This window comes from Aphelocoma coerulescens, assembly GCF_041296385.1.
Source record: "Aphelocoma coerulescens isolate FSJ_1873_10779 chromosome W unlocalized genomic scaffold, UR_Acoe_1.0 ChrW_unloc_scaf_1, whole genome shotgun sequence".
NCBI lineage: Eukaryota > Metazoa > Chordata > Aves > Passeriformes > Corvidae > Aphelocoma > Aphelocoma coerulescens.
In genome coordinates this window covers 12,726,242-12,752,622 of record NW_027184080.1, presented here as the reverse complement: position 1 = coordinate 12,752,622, position 26,381 = coordinate 12,726,242, and the positions used below count along the sequence as shown (strand labels likewise).

Here is a 26,381-nt window from a genome sequence, read left to right as displayed (position 1 = left end):
GGAGAAAATCCGGAATTCCAGAGAAGGAAAAGCAAAGTCCAACTCTCAGTCCCTCTCAGTCTCTCTCTCCAGAGAACAAGAAACTGAAACAACTGGCCAAAAGCTGACTGGAAAGCAGCAAGCCGGATGCTTCCTCACTCCCCTGCCGCAGCTGGGAAAAAAAACCTGCTATCTCTGTGTGACCTTGAACAAGCTGCAAACTGCCCTGAAAAAGCTTTGCTCAGTTTTTCCTTCCCCCACTCAGGCTCAGTTTAGAGGCATAGAAAGACACAGAAATTAATTTCTGGGCATAGGCAGCGATATGGGATACACATCATAAGGTCACCCCAAGATATTCCACCCCTTATCCCATATTGTTGGCTCAATGTCCAAACTAAGGTATTTTAATTCTACACACACATTTATATATATATATACACAACTATATACAAACGGTGACAGTGACAATCAGCAAGCAGGGGTATACAAGCATTTCACACTACAGGTGGTTCTCACACAACAATCAGATCTCCCTGTGGTACACAACGTGTTGTTCCGTCTTTCTGCATTACCCACCATGTGCAACCAGGTCCCTGAGCAAAGACAACCCCACGGATGGGTTTGTCTGTACTCGAGGCAGAATTTATCCACACAGTCTTTCCTAACAGACCTCTGACATGCACTACTGGGACCTTATCTCCATCTGTTGTATGCAGGGATTCAGATTGGGCTGGACCAGCTCTATTGGTGGAACCTCGGGTGTTAACTAACCAGGTGGCCTTTGCTAGATGCTGTTCCCAATTTTTGAAAGTTCCCCCACCTAGTGCCTTCAAAGTGGTTTTCAACAATCCATTGCACCGTTCCACTTTGCCTGCAGCTGGTGCATGGTAAGGGATGTGGTACACCCAATCAATGCCATGTTCTCTAGCCCAGGTGTTAATAAGGCTGTTCTTAAAATGAGTCCCATTGTCAGATTCAATTCTCTCAGGGGTACCATGCCTCCAAAGGACTTGCTTTTCAAGGCCCAGGATGGTGTTCCGGGCTGTAGCGTGAGGCACAGGGTAGGTCTCCAACCATCCAGTGGTGGCTTCTACCATTGTGAGCACATAGCGTTTGCCTTGGCGTGTTTGAGGCAGTGTGATGTAATCAATCTGCCAGGCCTCCCCATACTTGTATTTGGACCACCGCCCACCATACCACAGGGGCTTCACCCGCTTGGCCTGCTTGATCGCAGCGCATGTCTCACAATCATGGATCACCTGGGAGATACTGTCCATGGTCAGTTCCACCCCTCGATCTCGTGCCCACTTATAGGTGGCATCTCTGCCCTGATGGCCTGAGGCATCATGAGCCCATTGAGCTAGGAACAACTCTCCCTTGTGTTTCCAGTCCAAGTCTACCTGTGACACTTCTATCTTTGCAGCCTGATCTACCTGCTCGTTGTTTTGGTGTTCTTCATTAGCCCTACTCTTGGGGACATGGGCATCTACATGGCGGACTTTCACAACCAGCTTTCTTACTCGGGCAGCGATGTCTTTCCACTCCTCAGCAGCCCAGATCGGTTTTCCCCTACACTGCTAATTAGCTTTTTTCCACTTTTCTAGCCATCCCCACAGAGCATTGGCTACCATCCATGAATCAGTGTAGAGGTAGAGCTTTGGCCACTTCTCTCTTTCAGCAATGTCCAGGGCTAGTTGAACAGCTTTGAGTTCAGCGAGTTGGCTTGATCCACCTTCTCCTTCAGTAGCTTCTGCAACCCCTCGTGTGGGACTCCATACGGCTGCTTTCCACTTTCGTTTCATCCCTACGATGCGACAAGAACCATCGGTGAAAAGAGCGTAGTGTGTGTCTTCTGATGGCAGTTGGTTGTACGATGGAGCTTCTTTAGCACGTGTCACTTGTTCTTCTTCTTCGGTGAGACCAAAGTTTTCACCTTCTGGCCAGTTTGTGATTATTTCCAAAATCCCAGGGCGATTCAGTTTTCGATACGGGTGCACTGTGTGATGAGAGCAATCCATTTGCTCCATGTGGCATTGGTGGCATGGTGGGTAGAGGGAACCGCTGCTTTGAACATCCACCCCAGCACTGGTAGTCAGGGCGCCAGGAGGAGTTGTGCCTCAGTGCCAATTACCTCTGAGGCGGCTTTGATTCCTTCATAGGCTGCTAAGATTTCTTTCTCTGTTGGAGTGTAGTTGGCTTCAGACCCTCTGTAGTTTCGGCTCCAAAATCCCAGTGGTCGACCTCGAGTCTCACCAGGCACCTTCTGCCAAAGGCTCCAGGACAGGCCATTGTTCCCGGCTGCAGAGTAGAGCACATTCTTCACTTCTGGTCCTGTCCTGACTGGGCCAAGGGCTACCGCATGAGCGATTTCCTGCTTGATCTGGGCAAAGGCTTGCTGCTGTTCAGGGCCCCAGTGGAAATCGTTCTTCTTGCGGGTAACCAGGTAAAGAGGGCTCACAATCTGGCTGTACTCAGGAATATGCATCCTCCAAAAGCCTATGGCACCTAGGAAAGCTTGTGTTTCCTTCTTGTTGGTTGGTGGAGACATTGCAGTGATCTTATTGATGACCTCAGTGGGAATCTGAAGCCATCCATCTTGCCATTTCACTCCCAGGAACTGGATCTCTTGAGCACATCCCTTGACTTTGCTCTTCTTGATGGCAAAACCAGCTTCCAGGACAATCCAGATAATTTTCTCTCCTTTCTCAAACACTTCTGTTGTGATGTTCCCCCACACAATGATGTCATCAATGTTCTGTAAATGTTCTGGAGCCTCACCCTTTTCTAGTGCAGTCTGGATCCGTCCATGGCAGATTGTAGGACTGTGCTTCCACCCCTGGGGCAGTCGGTTCCAGGTGTACTGCACACCCCTCCAGGTGAAGGCAAACTGAGGCCTGCACACTGCTGCCAAAGGGATGGAGAAAAATGCATTAGCAATGTCAATACTGTCATACCACTTTGCTGCTTTGGACTCCAGCTCATACTGGAGCTCCAACATGTCCGGCACAGCAGCGCTCAACAGTGGAGTCACTTCATTCAAGGCATGATAGGCCACAGTCAATCTCCATTCTCCTTCAGATTTGCGCACAGGCCAAATGGGACTATTAAAGGGTGAGTGGGTCTTGCTGACCACCCCTTGGCTCTCCAGCTCACGGATCATCTTGTGGATGGGAATCACAGCATCTCGAGTTGTCCGATAGTGCTGGCGGTGCACTGTCGAGGTAGCAATTGGCACTCTTTGTTCTTCCACCTTCAGAAGGCCGACTGCAGATGGGTTCTCTGATAGCCCAGGCAAAGTGTTCAATTGCTTAATGCCCTCTGTCTCCACAGCAGCTATTCCAAAAGCCCACTTGAGTCCCTTTGGGTCTCTAAAATACCCGTTCCGGAGGAAGTCTATGCCCAAAATGCACGGGGCCTCTGGGCCAGTCACAATGAGATGTTTCTTCCACTCAGTTCCAGTCAGGCTCACCTCAGCTTCCAGCAAGGTCAAATTTTGTGATCCACCTGTTACACCAGAAATAGAAACAGATTCTATCCCCACATGCTGCGATGGAATTATTGTACACTGCGCACCAGTGTCAACCAAGGCATCATATTTTTGTGGTTCTGATGTACCAGGCCAACGAATCCACACAGTCCAAAAAACGCGGTTTTCCCTGACCTCTACCTGGCTAGAGGCAGGGCCCCTCTATGCCTGGTTGTCCTTCTTTCCCTGGGCCTGTAGCTTAGAGGTTCCTTCATGGGAATTGGACATGCCATCGTCTTTTCCATCATTTCCAGCAGTTTGGCTACGGGCAACTGGAGCTACTTCCTTTTTGGTGGAACTTCCTTTCTGAGTCTTGCGCTCCTTCAATTCACGCGCCTGCGCTGCCAGAGCAGAAGTGGGTTGTCTACCCCACTTCCTCATGTTTTCCCCACTGTCACACAGGAAATTCCACAGCTCACTTCGTGGGATGTGCCTTCTCTCTGGGGAACGTCCGCGGAGAAGGCATTCTTTAATCTCCTGGTGATTCTTGTCCATCTTATCTTCCAATTTCTGCACCTGTGTTTCCACAGCTGCAATTCTTGCATGTGTTAGGCCATGCACAGAGTCTGCATATGCTCGGAGCTTCACTGCCATATCCTTCACAGTCTCATTCGCACCGTAGTCCGGTTTCATTATTGCTAAAGCAGAAGCGTATTCTGGTGGCCTAAGGTGTATGAGTTTTCGCCACATGTATGGAATAACTCTGGCCCGGTCTGGACTCCTCAATCCTGGGTCATTTGCGAAGACAACCTCTACCACCCCTAGTTCTCTCAGGCGTTGGATCCCTTGCTCTATGGTCTTCCATGGGGTTTGCTGCATGTAGAGATCATCTCCACACATATATCTTTCAGTCACGCCTGTCAAAACTCGTCTCCAGACACTGATAGAGTCAGCCTCCCTTTTCATCGCTTGGTCGATCACTGGATCATGTGACAGGGATCCCAAATGCCTCGCTTCAGCACCGTCCAGCATCACATCATCACCTGCCGCATCCCAAATACGGACCATCCAACTTATTATGGATTCATCGGACCGTGGGGTGTAATCCTTTCTTAGGCTGTGAAGGTCCTTTATGGACATGGACTCAGTAATGGTTTCTGTGCCTGAGTCAGTTGGTGGTTTTGAAGTTCCTTCCCCTGCATCTTTTGAGGTTCCTTCCCCTGCATCATCATCATCTTTCACTGGGCGATCAGTTTTGGTGGTGTGCTTTTTCCTTGTAACAGGAGCCACTGTCAGTGGCTTAGACTCTCCATCTGGTTTGGGCTGGCTGTCTGGTTTATCTGCAGCCTGACTGGGGTATCTGCAGGCTTTGCTGATTTATCTTCCTGTCTCTCTACCATTACCGGCTGCAGTGTGCGATAGGCATATGCCAAAGCCCAACATATTGCAAGGAGCTTGTTCTCATTGGAATTGTCATTGTATTTCTCTTTCAGATATTTCGCCACCTCAGCTGGTTTCTGAACTTGTTCAGGGGGAAACTTGCAAACCATTGGGTCAGAGAATTTCTTCAAGATTTGGCCCATATCCTCCCATTCCCCACACCACTCAGGATGTTCCACCTCTGGGTCAGGTGTCTCAGCAGTCACCCTGGAAATCTGAGCTCTCATTCTAGACAAGCTGCGAGACATATGGAGGAAGCTTTAGGAGATACAATACCCTGAAGATGATGTCTTTAACATCCAGGGGAAACTGAACATTCTCAAAAGATAACCGATCAAATTTAAAGGGAAGGGAAACCTCGTCTCCTCCTCCTCTAACAATCTGGGTGCAATTACTAATAAATTCCCAAAACAGGCTACTGAAGCTAGGACTGGGGTTAGGACGGAGAAACCACTTATCATACACACTTGGAACAGCTGCCTGTACCTCTGTCAACTTCTTATAAATCATTATCACCGAGCACAAGAACAGGGAAATCCTGATTCGTCTCCCTGCTCTGTAAAATTTACATATCAGGGACAAGATTTGAGCAAGTTATGGATAGGCAAACAACCCTAGGGACCAAAAAAAACCCAGTACCTCAATGAAGCCTAAGGACCAAAAAGACATGAGTACATCAAGCCAGAGAGACATTATGAACTCAACCAACATGGTGATTACTTTACCCCAACACAGAATAAGTAAATTCAAACCAAAATGTAATTAGCACAGTTTTTTTCACTTTCCTTCGAGCCACGCAGTTGGGCGCCACTAAATTTGTTCCGGTTTGGCCAAATTTAGAAATATATCCTCTGAGAGAAGGCACAACCACTACTTCCCCCCCAGGTTTGGGAAAAAATAAATTTTCCTCGAAGGAAAGTGAAGAAGATAAAACTATTTATTTACCAAACACACGGGAAAAGGAAAATAAGGCTAAATAATAAAATGTTTCACTGTGGAGGAAAAACCTGGGAAAGTGTTAAGAGTCCTCCCTTTGGTCTCCTCGGCGCTGGGGCTTGGGCCAGGGCCAGGCCCTCTGTGCCCAGTGGAAAGTCCCCCCGATGTACTCTGAGGTTGAAAGCAGTCCAGTAGAAAAGGGAGAAAATCCGGAATTCCAGAGAAGGAAAAGCAAAGTCCAACTCTCAGTCTCTCTCTCTCTCTCTCTCTCCGGAGAACAAGAAACTGAAACAACTGGCCAAAAGCTGACTGGAAAGCAGCAAGCCGGGTGCTTCCTCACTCCCCTGCCACAGCTGGGAAAAAAAACCTGCTATCTCTGTGTGACCTTGAACAAGCTGCAAACTGCCCTGAAAAAGTTTTGCTCAGTTTTTTCCTTCCCCCTCTCAGGCTCAGTTTAGAGGCATAGAAAGACACAGAAATTAATTTCTGGGCATAGGCAGCGATATGGGATACACATCATAAGGTCACCCCAAGACATACTGGTTGCTGAATGACACTGCCACTGTATATCATAACTACCATGGAAAATGAGGATGGACTGCTCCAGATATACCAGTCATGAGCTCCTGATGTAGCTTGCAACCAGCTGACAGCACAGCAGCTCTCCACCCCTGGAAGACATTTAGGATGGATAGAACCCACAGTCATGGACTAAATGAACTCAACAGACATCTTGGAGGGATGGTCATTGACTATGGCAATGATACCTGTGATTGTGTATATATGTGTATATATATATATGTATATAGTTGGAAGTTGTAGGGGTGGATGATGTCCTTGTTCTGGCCAGGACAGGGTTAAATTTTGCGGTAGCCAAGAGGAGGCATGGCTAGGACCTGGAGGTTTTTCTATACTATCTCATATAATTTTCCAGGAATGGGGAAAGGGGTCCCTTCCAGGTTGGGGTAGCATGGCAGAGGTCGAGTATTGTCGGGCTCCATTTGGTGTAGTGCTGAACATTTCCATGTGAATCTCTCACCTCTCTTATACACTTTTGATATTAATATTGTTGCTGTTGCTGTTTGTTTTCTTATCTCATTGCTGTTTCTAGTAAATAGTTCTTATCTCAACCCATGATCTTTACCTTTTGTACCTCCAGTTCTCTTCTCCATCCTGACACAGGGGGAGGGGGGGAATGAAGTGAGCAGCACATGGTCTGGGGTGTTTCAGTGGGAACACTAAACTGGGGAATACCATTCGTAAACCACAACAAAGGACTTAAGACCAAATACAATTTCTGTTACATTTTTTAATCCCCTCACTTAAAAAGAGCTTTCTTTTATAGGCAAGAAAGGATTGTTGTGTTTATCCGCAGTCTGCAATATATTACACATTGCCTAATGAGTAATGAGTAATATAAATAGCACACAATTGGACAAACACAGTCTATATACAATAAAGAGCAATTCACAGTATTATCATGGAATATTAAATTTTAAAGTTTTAATAAGACCAATATGGATACTTCCTTTAAATGGAATTTGAGAAAGCCAATATTGATTTAACAAAGACCATATTCTTAAACTCTAGCTATCACACGCCAAGTTAACATCTCAATTTTCACAGACTCGATATCTTACCACAGAACAATTTCTAATATACCATATTGTCTTGGGGTGACTTTATGATGTGTATCCCTTATCTCTGCTCTATGCCCAGAAATTAATTTTGTGCCTTTAAACTGAGCCTGAGACGGGGGAGAGGAAAAAACTGAGCAAACTTTTCAAAACAGTTGTTCAAAGACACAGATACACACTCCTCTGCGTCCTGCTGCGGCGAAAAGAGCGGAGGAAGCACCCTGCTTGCTTTTCAGCCAGCTTTTGGCTCCTTTTCTCCGGAGGGAGACAGAGAGTTGAACTTTGTTGTCCTGGGACTTCGGTTTTTCCCTTCTTCTCTTCTGAACTGTTTCAACATCAGAACACACCAGGAGAATTTTCCACCAAAGCCCTGGAGGTGGGCCCACACCGACCCAGCTCTGAGGAGGAGGAGAGAGACCACACCTACAGAAGGACTCTGAAATCTTCCCAGGTTTCTCTCCACAGCGAGAGGTTTTATTATTTAGCATTATTATCCTTTTCTTGTGTGTTTGTTAAATAAATAGTTTTTTATCTCTTTCACTTTCCTCCAAGGAAAATTTTTCTTCCCGAACCTGGTGGGGGAGGGCTGGTTGTAACCTGCCTTCTATCAGAGGATATTTTCCTCCACATTTGTCCAAACCGGCACACATATATTTGGTTACATACTAAATCTTAGGTAGTTTACACACTATTATGCAATATAACTATATTGTGTTAAATGTTATTTATTCAGAGATCTTTGCAACAAACTTGAATTCAACTGTGCTAGTGAACTTCTGAACTTTTAAGGTAAAATGTTGTAAAATGTTTGTTCATGAAAGAAGACAAATGTATGACTATCAGTATCTGGGCCATGTAAGTTAGTGTAGCAACAGGAGAAAAAAACTTGTTTCTTCTAAGGAGAAGAAAGAGATAAAAGGGAAACCTTTTCTAAACCTAATGAAAAATAATAAATCTATGTTTTACAGATAACTGGAAACTAGTTCTAACCATTTACTTAGGAAAGGTTGGAAATGTAAACACAAACAATTAAAGAAAGTATACTAATGATATTGTATTTTAAATAAAAATATGAAACATATTAAAAATAATTAAACCATCTGTATTAGAAATAGTGCTCTATGATCAATATTTTTAATGAAAGATCAGAATCTATGCTATCCAAGATTTCATCTTCAGGCATTGTTCATGCTGTTCATTCTAAGAACACATGTAGTCTACACTTTCATCTGCATTAAAAACTGTCAGAATGCATGGTCTGAAGGATAAGAAGCCTTCAGAGAAAATGGAAATAGATAATGTTTCTGAGGTTCTATTTTTCTTATGGCCAAAGCAGAAGCTGGAAAGTTTTGACTGAATCACTGTATATATATAGATCAGAAAAATGTTCCCACTTTGCTTTCTTGATAGAGTAAGAGCTAACAATAAAAATTTTAAAAATGGGTGGAAATAATAATTTTTTTAAAGTCTGGGTTTTAAAGTTAAAGGTACCTGTACATTGGCAAAATCCACACGGTTGAGATCACTGAGCATCTGGTTGATCTGAGAAGTGTTCTGAAGCACAGCCCGAGCTGCCTGAGCCAGGTGATTGAGAGATGTGTATCTTCTCAAAGTCTGGGCAAATGCACTTACAGTGGCAACCTATGAAGAAATCCATTTATCTTAACACATTGTATTATCAACCAATCTTCTGTTTTGTCTATTTTAATTCTAAAATTGCTGTATTAATTTGAGCCCTCAGGTATTGCAATTCACATATAATGGAACAAATACAGTTTTTCCTATGATTTTTTTTTGCAAACAAAGTTATTTCCAACCCCATAGTTCATGTTTGAAGTTCAACTTAAATATGACATTTAGCATAAAAGTTAAAATGCTGCTACTTTTAGATCTTGAATGACATCTAGTGTACAATTGCAGAAAGTAAAGAAAACTGCAGTCAACTTTGTTTACCTTGCTTTGTATCATTCTCTGTGGAATATTGTTCATGGCACTGGAAAGCCAACCTTCAAGGCTTTTTGCAAAATTGCGAATGGCTTGAGTCAAGGCACCTAAACATTAAAGAATAAAAATAAAATGAAAAGGATGGCAAGGTGCCTCTCTTGAAACCTTTTGCATCCTCCGTATGTAAATATTCCACATTGAGAACTACTGCATTTATTGTCTCAGAGACTTATCCAGTTTAGGTTTGGATCCCTACCATTACAAGAAGGATGTTGATAAATTGTAGCAAGTTCAGTAGAGGGCCACTGACATGGTCAGGGAGCTGGACCACATACCTTATGAGGAGAGGCTGAGGGAACTAGGTTTTTCAGCCTGAAAGAGAAAGTTTAGGGGGGACCTAATAGAAGCCTTTCAATACCTACAAGGTTTTAAGAACACAGACTCAGCCTCTTCACAAAGATGCATGGCAGGAGAGTGATAAACACTGGGCATAAACTGAAAAAAAAAGAGGTCCTGACTTGATAGGAGAATTTTTTTCACCTTGAGGACAGTTAAGCAGTGCCAATTCATGGCCTTTCATTGGACTCTCTCCAGTATGTCCATGTCACTCTTGTACTGGGGAGACCAGAACTAGATACAGGACTCCAGGTATATAGCACTCAAATGGTGCTGAATAAAGGGGAAGGATCACCTACCTGGACCTACTGGCAACACTTTGTTTAATACAACCCAGGATACCACTAGCCCTCTTTTCAGCAAGGACACTCTGCTGGCTCATGTTCAACTTGGTATCCACCAGGATCCACTGGTCCTTTTCTGAAAAGCTGCTTTCCAGTTGGTTGGCCCCCTTGGCATGTACTGGCACATGGGATTGTTCCTCCCCAGGGGCAGGACTTGGCACTTCCCCTTGTTGAACTGTATGAGGTTCTTGTCAGCCCATTTCTCCATCTTGTTGAGGTCTCTCTGGATAGCAGCATAACCTTGTGATGCATCAGCTACTCTTCAGAGTTTTGCGTCATCAGTAAACTTGCTGAGGGTATGCTCTGCCCCATCATCCAGATCACCAATAATGACATTGAACAGTGTTGGACCCAGTATTGGCCTCTGGGATACACTGCTATTTACTGGTTTCCAAATAGACTTTGTGCAACTATAACTATGGGATTCTCTGGAGTGCTGCAATGGATAGATACAGAATCTTTAGGGAAAACTAGCCAAGAAGGTGGTCTATATGAAAGAGGAGCTGCAATGCATGGAGCTTTGCCTAGGGATGGATGATAAGCCAGTTGAGAGCTTAAGGGTCCAGGTTAGATGACATAACAATGTGGGTAATGTGGGTATCTGATACAGCCTACCTCATAAGGAAAAAGTAGATGAAGTCTTGTGGTGGCTTGATCTTGGCTGACTGCCAGATGTTCACCAAGCTGCTCTATCACTCTCTCTTCAACAGAACAGCAGAGAAAAATACGAAGAAATGCTCATGGGTCAAGATAAGGACAGGGAGATCACTCAGCAATTGCCATCACAGGAAAAACACACTCAACTTGGGGAAATTAATTGAATTTATTGCCAATCAGAGTTGGATAGTGAGATATAAGAACAAATCTAAAAAAACTTCCTCCAACCCTCACTTCTTTCTAGGAACAACTTAACTCCCATGTAGAGAGAGATAAGATAGAATTGAGCTGCAGGCTGTAGGATGTGCCTGCAGAAGCACATGGCAGCACAAAGGAGCACATGGGGGCACAGAGAAGCTTGTCTCCACCAGACCCTGGGGGGACGAAGTGTCACACAGCAGACCCCTATGGAGAGGAGCCTTCCGGGAGCTGACGGGAGCTGACAGATGAGTGAACAGGGAGTGATCATCCCATAGAAGGACATTTGGAAAGTGTGTTGCTGATGTGGCAACATGGGATAGGTCACGCAGTGAGAATTACCATATAAGGAAATACTGTGCCTTGGAAAAGTGTATAAAATCAGCTCATTTCTTTGAATAAACAATTCAGATTCCCTGCCGGTCTGGGTCCGTGCCTCAATCACCAACACTCCCAACTCTTCTACCTCCTCCCCCCAAGTGGCACAGGGCAACAAGAAATGGGGGTTGCAGTCAGTTCATAACACTTTGCCTCTCCTTCCTCCTCACACTCTTCTCCTGCTCCAGTATGGGGTCTCATCCATGGAAGACAGTCCTTTATGACCTTCTTGAACATGGATCCTTCCCATAGGCTGCAGTTATTCACAAACTGCTCCAGCATAGGTCTTTTCCATAGGGTGAAGTCCTACAAAAACAGACTGTTCCAGCATTCGTTTCCTCACAAGGTTACAGGTTCCAACAGAAAACCTGCTCTAGCATGGGCTCCTCCCCACGGGACCACCATTCCTGACAGGACCCTGCTCTAGCATGGGCTCTCCATGGGCTGCAGCTTCCTTCGGGGTACATCCACCTGCTCTCATGTGGGATCCTCCATGGGCTGCAGGGTGACAATGCTTCACCATGGTCTTCCCCATGGGCTGCAGAGAAATCTCTGCTCCAGCAAGTGGAGCACATTCTCCCCTCCTTCACTGACCTTCGTGTCTGCAGAGTGGTTTCTCATATATTCTCACTCCTCTCTCCTGGCATCTGTTGTGAAAGGATTTTTTACTCTTTTAAAAAATATTTTACCACAGAGATGCTACTAATGTCTATGATTGGTTCAGACTTTGGCCAGCGGCAGGTCCATCTTGAAGCCAGCTGAAAGTGTCCGTCCCTTTCTGACATGGGGACAGCTTCTGGTATCTTCTCATAGAAGGCATCTGTGCACCCCCCACCTCTACCAAAAGCTTGCCATGTAAAGCCAATACAGGTCTCCTTCAGGTAACTGGAATAAGCTTCATGTTCACAGGCTCCAGTTTTCATGAGGAACTTGAACAGCAGAGCTGTCCCTATCTGCTAGAGGGATAACAAAGCAGAGCAAAAGCAACCCAGGAAGACAGTTAAGCAATGCAACTGGTCACCCAGAGAGCTTTGTGTCGTTTCCATCCTTAGATGTTTTCAAGACCTGACAGGGTAAAGCCCTGAACAAACAAGTCTGAATTCAGCATTAACCATGCTTTGAGCAGGAGGTTGGACTAGAGACCTCCTGAGGTCCCTTCCAACCTGAATTATTCTTTCATTCTATATTATGTAACAATTATTTAGTTTCTGATTTAACAAACAGAACTGACCACTTCACCTAAGACCCCTTCAAAAAACTTATGATCAGCAGTGAAAATTCTTTTTGGCATTCCTACAGGTACATCAGTGATTGTAACAACTGTTTCTTATCTCCTGAAAACTTCCATCATGAATTTTCTGCCATCAATTTTTGCCTACGTGCTTTTGCTTTTAAAGAGCAAAACCCCACAGGAAACAGCAATTATTGCAATACTTCAGTTTCCTCAAGTAAGCTTGAAGTACTCTGAACCATTGCCAACATGCTTTTTATTTTAGTTCTGAAGAACAAAATGCAATGTGAAATGTTCAACAACTGTATCAATAAGGAATATATAAGAACGTATTAAATGAACAGAAGGTAGGATTGCTCATACTGGTGTGAAAACTTGGTGGTGGAGAATGAATGCTGCTACAGTAACAAAGAAGAAAAAAAACAGAAAAGGGAAATATTACTATCTATAAGTGATTTATTTTTTACTACGTCTAAGAAGAAACAGTGCAAGTAAAGACTGGATTTTGTTTATGAGGCAAAACAGCACGTTTGGTAGAGTAAGAATTAATTTCTCGTGGAAGTCACCTAATATGAGAAATGCCCTTTTTCAGCTTGAGCAATCGATGAATCCTGTAATTAAGAACTTCTGCTAGCAAAGTTAGCCAATTTGCTTAAAAAGAAAGAAATATTTTATTTTTCACAGCATTATTTTCTTCAAATTTGTAGTGATAACTGGTTTATGTTACTGTCCCCAAATGTGGATGCTCATCTGAAATTTAATTTGGACTTATAAAACTTCTGAATTAGCTCTATGGAATGGGCTTTTTCTTTTTTCTTTCTTGAGGTTTCCAGACAAAGAACAAACACTCTTTTTCACTGTTAATCATTTAACCCACATATGTTTCTACATTAACATTTTTGTATGCACTTGCTAATTAACAAAGCATTAGCTCATGTTAATTTATTACCTACAGAATAAAAAAAAAATCTCATTCAGATAGTTTGCAGTGTTACTAAACACACATCAAATGATACAGCAAAAAAAGTTAAAAGGAAAACATGTATTTTTGAATAAGCCTTCAAAAAGCTTGGGTTTTTCATCTGAAATATTTCTTCTACACAAATAAGATTTTGCAGTCTTTCTGGTATTTGTAATTGCTGAAATTGACAAATACAACATGAAAAATATCTTGAACATAACTTCTCTGCCTGGAAGAGGAACTCCCAAACAAGTTTGGTGCTGTCCATCCTGTCACATGTGAAGAGATAAAAAGGCCATTCTCAGGGGAAAGGATCTATTGCCATTAATACACAGTGGCTCTGTCATACATGAAATCCCTATTTGTGCTTGGTCTTTGCATATTAAGTGCTTTAATTAATTAATTTTGAGTTAAATATTTTTAAATTGAATGTTAAAATTAACCCATCAGCCCAGGTACAAAAATCAAGTTCCATTATCAGTGTTTTCAATTGTTCAAAGTAGTTTAAGAGAGTTGCACCCTTCCCAGTTAAAATTCCCCAGTTAAAAATTCCCAACTTAATGCTCCCTTTTCAAACTTCAAACCACCTGTACACCATAAGAATTATCTTTCCTGTGTTTACTGTATACTTTTACAAGTGTTTTAAGATGTGTTGGATGTATTTTAATACTTTTTTTAGGTGTTTTTACTTGTACTTTGGTTCCAAGGCAAATTCCAAAAACCCCAGTTCTAACAGCCAGCAGCTATTTTTAGCCCCATAGCCATTACCCTGTAGGCAAGCTCCATGGCAACCTGAATTTTAATGAAGGCATTTTAGCACCCTTATCTCAACTAATACCACCCCTCTGACAATGATGAGCCATTGGTGGACGGAGATGATCTGTCAAAGGGAAAGCACCAATCACTTTAAACTGAAGGGGCGGGCTGTGGGTGGGCTGTGGGTGGGCTGTGGGCAGAGCAAAGGCACTATAAAACAACGAGGCAGCCAGAGACATGCCCTCTCTCTCTCCCTCCAGGCTAGCTGTGGTGGACATCAGTGCTGGGAAGGCCTTACTCCTATTAAGGAGCCTTTAGTAAATTTTTTTTGCTTTTGGACCAGCCAAAAGCCAGCCCAGCACTGCAAGTCCTTTTTCTCTACCTGAGGTCCAGTGCTGTCTCAGCCAGAAGATCTAAAATCCCTGTGCTCCTGGGGCATACCATCTATCGAGCCATAGGATCCCAAATTTTTATATTTTTCTAATTTCTGTAATTTTTCCATTTTTCCGTTTTCAATAAATTATTTTAATTTTTTATTTAACTAAGAGTTGTCTCATTTTCTCACACTCTGGTCTTTTGCTAGAATCATTAGATAATAATAAATTTTAATCCTGACTGAAGTATAAAGTGTTTGGCCTCTTTTTAAACAAAGAAATTTGGCTTTTTCCCACACAGTAGTTTTTCATTCATTCTGTGGGCACTGAAATGTTTTCACAAAAATTTCAACTGACCAAATTTTACTTAGAGCTTGCTTTTCAAAAAGTTTTCTTCACTATTAATTTCTTTTATGGCAATATTTATTAGGAAGTTATGTGAAAGAGTAGGTTTCCCCAAATACTGAAAATCAGGAAAAGAAAGAAGATGAAACTCAAAAATAGAATTATCAGTTTGCATCCTTACTAAATTAAACACATTTTCCCTTTTTTTTTTTTTTTTTTTTTTTTTTTTTTTTTTTTTGCTAGCTGCTGTTGGTACCTTTCTGATTATCCAGAAAAAAAGAAACCTGCCTATGATGGGGCATTTCTACAAAGCAGTACTTGCAAATATTTTCCTGAGTTGCTTCTTACAGCATAGCTAACAGAGGCAGACAAAAGATGCAGTACTTGTGTCAGAAAACAGCATTCATGCCCTCAGCAATGGTGTTAATGTGTCACAGGGTACCACCTCCAGCCATTGAAGGAACTATCCCTATAACATCAGAGGTCTCAATTCAGATTGAACTCCTGAGGGAAGATGCAGCTCTCAGAGTACAAGTGCTTGGGATCTCTTGCTGAGGCTGGGGCAGAGTGAGACAGTTTCCTTGCCTGCAGAAGGTGTGCAATGGAACAGGACCTGTGTTGCCAAAGAAGTGCAGGAAGAGGTCAGCAGACTGTGCAGTATCAGAGAAGGTGAGAAAGAGATCTACTGGATCGTTTTCACGACTCTGCAGCCTGAAGTCTCAGCTGTATTGAAGGAGGATCAGGTGGTCTGTGCTAATTGGATTAGGAAATGGCAAAGGCTGGAAGCCTGTGACTTCTGGAAACATAAAGAAGGCTCCTGCTTCACCTGCATATCTCCAGCAAAGAACAGATGCAGTACCCTCACAGCAGATGAGGGTCTGGGAACTCTGTCTAAGAGCTAGTTAAGCCTGAGCTATGCAGCAGCACCAGAAGGAAGTGACAACTGATAATGGGAGACTCCATGCTATAGGGGATTGGGGCCCATATCTGCCAACCTGACCTGCTGTGTTGGAAGATTTACTGCTTGCTGGGGGTTGGATCCAGGATGCTGTGGTGATACTGACAAGGTTTGTCTGACCCTCAGATTATTACTCCTTGCACATCTTCACGTGGGCACCAATACTGCCAGAGGAGACCTGGAGCATATCAAGTGTGACTACATTCATCATGGGGCAATGGTCAAGGGTATGGGGGCCCAGGTAGTTTTCTCATTGGTCTTTCCAGTGAAAAGCAAGATCTTGAGGGGGAATGGAAGTATCCTGTGGGTCAACAGTTGGTTGCCCAGCTGGCAATGACAATCAGTATTTGTATTTTATGACCATAGGGACCCTTCTTTAAAGATTGAAGACTGTTAGAGAGAGATGGGATACACCTGACCAAGTGGGGCAAAACCATCTTTGCCAACAGGCTGGACAACCTGGTGAGGAAAACTTTAAACTAGAAATAACAGGGGAGGGAGATGACGACCTACAATCAAGTGAAGGAATACTGGAATGAGTTGGCAAGCAGGGTGTTATGGAAAAGAGAGAGCTTGTAATTGGCAAAACAGGGCTGAAAAGGAGACACTGCTGGAGACAATTCTTACAAACAAGGAAACTTTTCTTACAATTCTTACAAACTGTTGGTGATATAAAGCTTGGGTGGAGTCTGAGCTGCATTGACCATGAGATGGTGGAGTTGAGTATACTGAGAGGATAGAAAAAGGCAAATAGCAGGATAACAACTCCAAATTTCAGGAGAGCAGACTTTGGCCTGTGCAGAGACCTGCTTGGAAGAATCCTATGGGAGACAGTCCTGGAGAGCAGACTGGATCTAGGAGACCTGTTTGATATTCAAGGATCACCTCCTCCAAGCTCAAGAATGGTCCATCACAATGAGCAGGAAATCAAGCAAAGGTGACAGGTCTGTGTGGATGAACAAGGAGCTCACGACTAAAACATGAAAAGGAAGCACACAGGAGCTGCAAAAAGGGGCAAGTGACCCAGAAGGAATGCAGAGACACTGTCCAAGTGTGCAGAGATGGGGTTAGGAAAACCAAAGCCCACCTGGAGTTGAAACTGAAGAGCGACATTAAGGGTTTCTACAGGTACATCAGCAGAAAAAATGAAGACCAGAGAAAATGTGGGCCTGGTGCTGAATGGGGGCAGGGAACCTAATGACAAAGGCTGGGGTACTGGATGCCTTCTACACTTGAGTCTTTACTGATAAGGACTACCTTCAGGAATCCAAAGCCTCTGAGACCAGAGGAAAAGTCTGCAGCAAGGAAGAATTCTCCTCAATAGAGGATGACCCAGTTAGGGAAACATTTAAAACATTGGAGATGCATAAGTACATGGACCTGATCGGATGCACCCATGAGTGCTGAGGGAGCTGGCTAATTTCACTGCAAGGCCACTCTCAATTATCTTTGAAAGGTCATGGCGATCAGGGAAAGTTAATGAGGACTAGAAGAAAGCAAATGACCGTGTCCATAAGCACCACATCTATGTGTCTTTTAAATACCTTTTAAAACTGACCAGAACTCGTGGGCCCCTAAGCCCTCAAAGCAGATTCTGAAGGTACTCTGCTAAGTATCTCCCTCAATAGCTTAGTTTGCTTCCTTAAAGTCCAGTGTAGCAACTCTGCTGATGTTTTTTTCTCACTACACTTAAAATTTTAAACTCAAACGTTCCATGATCATAGAATCATTAAGATCATTGAGTCCAACTGTTGATCACTGTGGCCAAGACAGCCACCAACCATCACATCTCCCAAGAGTCCTTCTCTAGTCACAAACAACAGGTCTAGGAGGGCAGCTTTCCTAGTTGGCTCACAGAGTACTTGTGACAAGAAATTACCTCCCATAAGCTTCAAGACTTCCCAAGGCCTGCTTGTGTCAGCAGGATGATATTCCCACTTGATGTCTGGGAAGTTGGAATCTCTCATAAGGACAAGGGCTACTGATCCAGGGATTTCTCCTAATTGCTTACAGAATAACTCATCACTGCTTACATCCTGGCTGGGTGATCAGTAATAAACACCCACTATAATATCTCCTTTGTTTTCCATCCCCTTAAGCCTCACTCAGAGGCTCTCTACCACATCATTGCCAACTGTAAGGGCTGTACAATCAAACCTCTTCCTTACATATAGTGCCGCATCTCCATCTTACCTGCCCTGCCTATCCCTCCTAAACAACCTGTAGCCCTCCATCCCAGCACTCCAGTTGTGGGACTCCTTCCACCTAGCAAATATATCACTACCTGCTACATCAGGTAGACATACTCAAGTCTATGGGACTTGATGGGATCCACCCAAGGGTGGAATATTTTGGAGCAGATCACCCCTACAGAGAGGGGTCTGGACAGGCTGAATTGATGGACTGAGGTGAATTGTATGAGGTTCAACAAGGCCAAGTGCCAGGTCGTGCACTTGGGTCATAACAACCCCATGCAATGCTACAGGCTTGGGGAAGAGTGGCTGGAAAGCTGCCTGGCAGAAAAGGACCTGGAGGTGTTAGTCTATTGCCAGCTGAACATGAGCCATCAGTGTGCCCAGATGGCCAAGAAGGCCATGTATCAGAAATAGTGTGGCCAGAAGGAGCAGGGAAGTAATTGTCCCTCTCTACTGGGCACTGGTGAGGCCACACCTCGAGTGCCATGTCCAGTTCTGGACCCCTCACTACAGGAAGGGCATTGAAGGTCTGGAGCAAGTCCATAGAAGGACAAGGAAGCTGGTGAAGGGTCTAGAGAGTAAGTCATATGAGGAGTGACTGAGGGAGCTGGGGTTGTTTAGCCTGGAGAAAAGGAGGCTCAGGGGGGTGATCTTATCATTCTCTACAACTACCTGAACAGAGGTTGTGGTGAGGTGGAGGTTGGCCTCTTCTCCCAGGCAACTAGCGACAGGATGAGAGGACATAGCCTCAAGCTGCGCCAGGGGAGCTTCAGGCTGGACATCAGGAGGAATTTCTTCATGAAAAAGGTTGTTAAACATTGGAATGGACTGCCCAGGGAGGTGATGGAGTCACCATCCCTGGAGGTTTTCAAGAAAAAACTGGATGTGACACTTAGTGCTATGGTCTAGTTGACAAGGTGGTGATTGGTTAAAGGTTGGACTCTATCTTAGAGGTCTTTTCCAACCTAAATGATTCCATGATTCTGTAGTAATGTTGATAACACATGGATGTTTTGGTTTTTCCCAAGTAGAGCTTACCCTAAGTCAAGGACTTTTCAGTATCTCATGTTCTGCCAGTGAGGTGCACAAAAAGCTGGGAGGGAGCATGACTGGGACAGGAGACCTGATCTGGCCAAATGGATATTCCACACCATAGAATGTCATGCCCAGGATATAAACTGGAGGGAGTTAGCTGGAAGTGATCAATCGCTGCTCAGGGACAGGCTGGGCATCAGTCAGTGGGTGGAGAGCAATTGTATTGTGCATCACTTGTATTTCTTGGGTTTTATTTCTCTCTCTCTCTCCTTTTCATTGCAATTATTATTATTGTTATTATAATCATTAACAATATTAGTATTATTATATTTTAATTTGTTTCAATTTTTAAACTGTTCTTAACCCACAAGTTTTACTTTTTTTTCTGATTCCCCATGCAACTAGTGGGGGAGGGAGCATCTGTGTGGTACTTATTTGCCAGCTGGGGTTAAACCACAACACCATCTAACAGTGGGCAGAATATTTTGGGGGACTGTATCAAAGGCCTTACAGAAGTCCAAGTAGATGACATCTGTAGCTCTCCCATTTTCCACTGATGCAGTCACTCCATCATACAAGGCCACTAGATTAATCAGACACGATTTGTCCTTGGTGAAGCCATGTCAGCTGTGTCTAATGTCCCCCCTGTCATCAATGTAGCTTCCAGGAGAATCTGCTCTGTTAAGGAAACTACCCAGTCTGATCATTCACGAGACTCCTCAGAGGCACCAGCTCAGGCTGTTTCTGTGTTGCTGGGCAGTGAATAAATTGCTTTATGGAATGAGACATCTGAGACTCTGTTATGGGAAACCTGGGGTCAAACCGGTAAGGAAACCTGGTCTGACTGTGTGTGAGTGGGGTGTGCAGTGGCTCCCTTTGGCTCACTGGAGTCGCCACTGCGAAGGGGCTTTGGTCCCAGCAGTTAAAGTCTCTGGCGTTTGGAGTGTGACTGCCAGAGAGTCTCCTGAATGGTCAGACTGGGAAGTTTCCTTTACATGCTCCATGATCTTACAGATAACTGGTGAGGCCAACTGGTTGGTAGTTCCCAGAATCCTCATTTTTACACTTTTTAAAAATGGGTGCAATGTTTCCTTTTTTCCAGTCACTGGTAATGCAGTCTGACTGCCATGACTTCTTAAATGTAATGAAGAATGGCTTGTGAACTACATCAGTTCCTTCAGGACCCTGGCATGCAACTTGTTCGGTCACAGGATCATAGAACTATTTAGGTTGCAAAAGACCTCTAAGATCATTGAGTCCAACCATTAACCTAACACTGCCAAGTCTACCACTGAACCATGTCCCTAAGTGCCACAGCTACATGTCTTTTAAATACCTCCAGGGATGGTGACTCTAAGGCTTGACAACCCTTTCAGTGAAGAAATTTTTCCTAATATTCACTCTAAACCTCTCCTGGTGCAACATGAGGCCATTTCCCTTTGTCCTATCACTTGTTACTAGGGAGTAGAGACCCCCACCTTGCTGCAAGCTCCTTTCAGGTAGTTGTAAAGAGACATAAGGTCTCCCCTGAGCCTCCTTTTCCCCACACTCCAGCTCCCTCAGACACTCCTCATAAGACTTGTGCTTCAGACCCTTTACCAGCTTCATTGCCTGTTTTTGGATATGCTCCAGCACCTCAATATCTTCCTTGAAGTGAGGGGCCCAGAAGTATACACAATATGAGGTGCAGCCTCACCAGTGCCAAATACAGGGGGACAATCACTTCCCATGTCCTGCTGGTCCCACTATTTCTGACTCAAGCTAGGATGTCTTTGGCCTTCTTGGTCACCTGGGCACATCGCTGGCTCATATTTTCCCTGCATAAACTCCCGACATCTTTGTAGTCCTCCTGAGTTGCCTGTCCCTCCTTCCTAAGGTCATAAACTCTCCTTTTTTTTCCCCCAAGTTCCAGCCAAAGCTCTCTGTTCAGCCAAGCCAGTCATCCCCGCCGGCTTGTCTTTCAACACGTGGGGACAGTCTGTTCCTGTGCCTTTAGGATTTCCTTCTTGAAGAATGTCCAGCCTTCCTGGACTCCTTAGCCCTTCAGGACTGCCTCCCAAAGGACTCTCTCAACCAGTCTCCTAAACAGGCCAGTCTGCCCTCTGGAAGTCCAAGCTAGCAGTTCTGTTGTCACCTCTCCTTACTTGTCCAAGAATCAAAAACTGTCATTACATGATCGCTTTGCCTAAGACATCACCCAGAAGTCCATTACTGTTCACATACAACAGGTCCAGCAGGGCACCTTCCCGAGTTGGCTCACTTACCAGCTGTGTCAGGAAGATCTCTTGTACACACTCCAGGAACCTCCTAGACTGTTTCCTCTCTGCTGTGTTGTATTTTCAGCAGACATCTGATAAGTTGAAGTCTCCCACAAGAACAAGGGCTAGTGATTAATAAGACTTCTCCCAGCTGGTTATAGAATATTTTGTCTGCCTCTTCATCCTGGTTGGGTGGTCTATAACAGACTCCTGCCAAATCTGTCTTGGCCTTCTCCCTGATTCTTGAGTAAACACTCAATCCTATAGACACCATCAATAAGCTCCAGACAATTGAGACAGTCCCTAACATACAGGGCTACCCTACCACCTCTCCCTCCTCACCTGTCCCTTCTAAAGAGTTTATAGCCATCCATTGCAGCACTCCAGTCATGTGAGTCATCCCACCATGTTTCTGTGACAGCAACTATGTCATAGTTTTCCTGCTGCACAATGGCTTCCAGCTCCTCCTGTCATCCCATGGACTGGTGTATGCTCAGGTTCCTCAGGGGGTCACAAACCTGATCTTCTCCCATGATGGGAGGGACTTCTTTCTCCCAGCCCCTGCCTTGAAATTCAGGGTCTTGAAAGATGTGGGAAGAGAGATTGCTGGTGTCAAGGTGGTCCCCCAGGAGGATCAGAGCCTGCGAGTGTGATGCTTCCTGTAGCTGAAGTAAGAACACCATCAACAGGCTCACCTTGATCAGGCAGCCTGTAGTAAACACCAACCACGAGGTTTCCTTTGTTGGCTTTTCCCTTATTTTTACCCAAAAGGTCTCAACCCATTCAGCACTTGTCTTCAAAGACAACTCTCTCTAGTCAATCCATTTTTTTAGAGGGCAGCCCCTCCACCCCTTCTTCCTTGCCTGTGCTTTCTGAATGGTTTATAGCCATTGATTGCAGAGTTTCAGTTGTGTGATTTGTCCTACTAAGTTTCAGTGATGGTATTAGCTTTCCAGGTGCACAGAGGCTTCCATCTTTTCCTGTCTGTTATCCGTGCTACATGCATTGCTATAGAGGCACTTTAGTGGGCCTATTGACCTTGTCACCTTTTTAGAGGAACACAACCTAATTCCTTTGTGGCATTTTACAGGTGTCTCCCTGTTGGTTCCTAATATTTATAATTTCTTTTAATATTATATATTATATTTTATATTAATATATGTAATTATAATTACTTTTCAAGATTTAACACAACATACAAAACATGCAATAGATGTTTTTAAAAAGAATTTATCCTTCCTGGAAAAAAAATTAAAAATCATTTACTACCAAAAGCAGCCATAAAAAAACACCATGCTTGAGCAATGATGGATGCTATAAAATCAGCTTTGAAAAGAATGCTCTATTACTGATAATGGTCAGTTGGCCATAATATTAGAATCAATTGATGAGTCCTTCATACTGGAAATAGAAAATAAAGTATAATAGATTGGAACAATAAACAAGACTTAAGATGTTTGATAGTGTTGGTTTAATAGGTATCAAAACTGATAAGGTTTTAGCAGCCACTGATAATACATTAATGTTTAATTATCCAAAAATGAAATGACAAAGCATATACATTTTACTTTTATTAACAACTAGAACTTATATATAAAAAACTTAAACTAAAGCCTACTGAGGTCAACAGAAAGACTGTCTTGACATTACTGGACTCAGGCTCAGGGCCATAGTGCATTCACAGCTGTCAGACTAGAGCTAGTATATAAAGAAAGCCATTTTTATCTTTAATAAAAACTTAGAATTTGCAGTTAAAAAAGGCATAATTCATAAGAAAATATATTCTTAAAAATTCTAGAGGCTTTCCTAAATGCAATGAAGCATCCACTCTGCTTTTCTTTAAGTACAATGTTTACATCAACTCCAGTACACCTTTCTACTCAACAGAATTAAGGAAAGATGACACAGACACTACGTTTACATCCTTCAAAATCATTCCCAAAAGTTTCACGAGGCACAAAAATCTCACCACATAAAACAAAACAAAAGACAGTCTTATGAAATGTTATCTGTGTTTAACTTACTAGGAATAGGTCTAAGGACATCAGGAATGAGAATCTCCACCAAAGCCTGGTACATCACATGGTCACAGTTACCCATCCATTTCAGAATAGACTCATTTTTGCACAGAGTAATTAGTTTTCCTTTTGGAAGTCGACTTTCTATTTCACTCAGATTGCTGTTGTGAATAAATGGAAATGCATTTACATACAGATAAGAAAAGTACAATGGATTTTGAAATAGATTATTTAATGAAAACTTTATAGATGTCTCTGTTACATCCAATTGAAACTCTAACTTCGCCATATGAAACTGGGGGAAAAAATAGCCTCCAAAGTTCAGCTCCAGACCATAAATAATGCAGAGGTATGTGTTGGGGTTTTAGTTTAGTCCTAGTTTTTTTTTTCTGTTAAAGGAATTTTTTCCCATAGCATGTTGCTAGGAGATAAATGGCCATACTTGAGAGGAGATAGCCATACTTAAGAAAAGACAAAAGGGCCCGGCCAGGCTTTTGTTTTCACCTGGCGGGCAGTTCAGTTCGCTCTCAGCGTCTGGAGGGAGAAGCCGCGGAGAGAGGAGCTGCTGGTTCCCGTTTTCGGCGTCTTTCCTTTCTGCTGGGAACAACACCGGGGATCCCAGGGCTGCTTTCCCTGCCCTGCTGGAGGCTGGGGCTGTGGCCGCCCACCCCGCTGCTGCTTCGAGCCTTCGCTACGCTGTAGCCGTGCTTGCCCTGCCTGCCTGGAGCCCCGGGGGGTTCCCCTTTTGGATACATCTCGTCTGCCACCCGGGATTTGTGTTTGTGCCTGCCGCTCCAGCCTACCAGTCCAGCCTGCTGTTTCCGAGACTCCGGGACCAGCTGCCCACCGGTTTGTGAAGCTCCTTTGTTCCACCCTTCCCCGGGATCCCAGGGCGCCAGAGCAGCCGCGTGTTCCCCGAGCTCGCTCCGGAGCGCCCCCTGCAGCCGCGGGGGAACCATCGCACCTGCCCTGCTCACCGGGAGCCGCCAGCGATCCCTGTCGGCTGCAAGCGGAACTGCACCCGAGGGGAAATAGCCTGACAGCCGAGAAGGCTGGGACTGGGTTTGTGTTTGCTGTTACTGCCATAGTTGTTGTTGTTTTGTTTGACTAGTTATATATATATATATATATATATATATAGTAAAGAACTGTTATTCCTATTTTCCCACATCTTTGCCTAAAGACCCTTGATTTCAAAATTATAATAACTCAGAGGGAAAGGGGTTACATCTGCCACTCCAAGGGAGGCTTCTGCCTTCCTTAGCAGACACCTGTCTTTCAAACCGAGACAGATCTTGGCGCCCAACCGTGGGGCCTGAGGGCATTAAGAGAGAGAGGTGAAAAAGGAATAACAGTTCCTGGATAACTTAATTCGGTGTGTTGGATATAGGAACCTTGGTAGGCAGCACTATGTGGTCTACTTTGCCCTGGTTCGGGTGGCATGTGGCCGTGGCTATATTCTTCCCCTTTGCAGCTCCCTACTTGAATATGGGTCCTCTCACTAAGGCTACCATTGCTGTTATCCAGCTTGTGCTGTGGGTCGAGAAGGTGAGGAATTCATGGGTTTTTAACTTCCTCCGGAATGTGGGCACGTGGATAAATGGCTATCACACACTGAGCGCATGTTTTTGGGGTTATGTTAACAATGGTACCTTCTGTGAGGAAATGACACCAGGGGAAGTTTTCCCCCAACCCCTCAACCAGTTATTTGGACCCACCCCATCAATTTTTGAAGGGTTTAGATTCCTTCTGAATACTAACCACCTGCTGCTGGTAGGCCTACTCTATTTAGCATTCAAGGATAAGTTGAGATTGGCTTGGATAACTACCCAGACACCAGCCCCAGAGACTAGAGATCCTGCCCCAGAGCCTGACCCTGCCCCAGAACCTGACATGGCCCCAGAGAGTAGAGTTCCTACCCCAGAGCCTGATCCTGCCCCGGAACCTGACACGGCCCCAGACACTAGAGATCCTACCCCAGAGCCTGATTCAGCCCCAGAGCCTGACACAGCCCCAGACACTAGAGACCCTGCCCCACAGCCAGATACCGCCCAACAGCCCACCTCAGAAATGGACTACCCGAAATGGGTGGGGGTACTGGCGAAAGGGATGCAGGAGATGCGCCAGGAGATGGGCCAGGTGCACCAGGGGATATGCCAATTGCTAAGGGAATACACCTCCTCAGCTAGTGAAAAAACCTCTCCCTGCCCCAAAAAGGGTGAGTCTGACGGTGCAGCAGTGGAACCCACGGATGTTACAACCGCCCAGGTTTCAGCTGAACCCCAAGGACAAGTACAGCCAGCAGCAGTCGCCCCTGTGCAAAGGAGGAAGTGTAAGACCAAATCAGTACGACCAGTTAATGATGATGGGGAACCAGGGCCCTCACAACCAGCAGGGGAGCCAGAGCCAGAAATCATCATTGAGTCCCTGTCGTACGACAGTCTCCGTGGTATGCGAGACGACATTGTGCGAAGGGGGCGTGAGCCTTATACCACCTGGCTGCTTCGGGTTTGGGACCTCATGGGCACAAGTGTGCAACTGGATAGTGGTGAGGCAAGGTATCTGGGATCATTGACCCAGGACCCAGGTGTGAACCAGATATTTGTGAGGGAGCCAGGACCCCTTTCTCTCTGGGACCGGCTCTTAATGAGTGTGAGAGAAAGGTTCATTCACAAAGAGAGAATGCAGGAGTACCATCATAGAATGCAGTGGAAGACACTTGAGGAAGGGATCCAACAGCTAAGAGAAGTGGCAGTATTAGAGGTACTCTTTGGGAGGGATGGACAGCACGGTAATGACCCCGATAAGGTCAGGTGCACAGGACAGATGATGTGGAACCTGGCAAGGCTAGGGCCATCGCAATACACCACCTTCA

At 44.5% G+C, this 26,381-nt stretch overlaps 1 protein-coding gene across 2 annotated transcripts in view; it reads right to left on the bottom strand.

The window, feature by feature from the left end:
* LOC138102746 (transcription factor RFX3-like) overlaps window positions 1-26,381 on the bottom strand; it is a 243,462-nt gene that overhangs the window by 52,926 nt on the left and 164,155 nt on the right. For both annotated transcript variants that reach the window (XM_069000496.1, XM_069000497.1), the window contains 3 exons: window positions 23,513-23,667; window positions 9,412-9,509; window positions 8,950-9,099 (listed from right to left, as the gene is read on the bottom strand). In XM_069000496.1, the coding sequence (XP_068856597.1) occupies window positions 8,950-9,099; window positions 9,412-9,509; window positions 23,513-23,667 (403 nt within the window). The remainder of the gene's footprint in view (window positions 1-8,949; window positions 9,100-9,411; window positions 9,510-23,512; window positions 23,668-26,381) is intronic.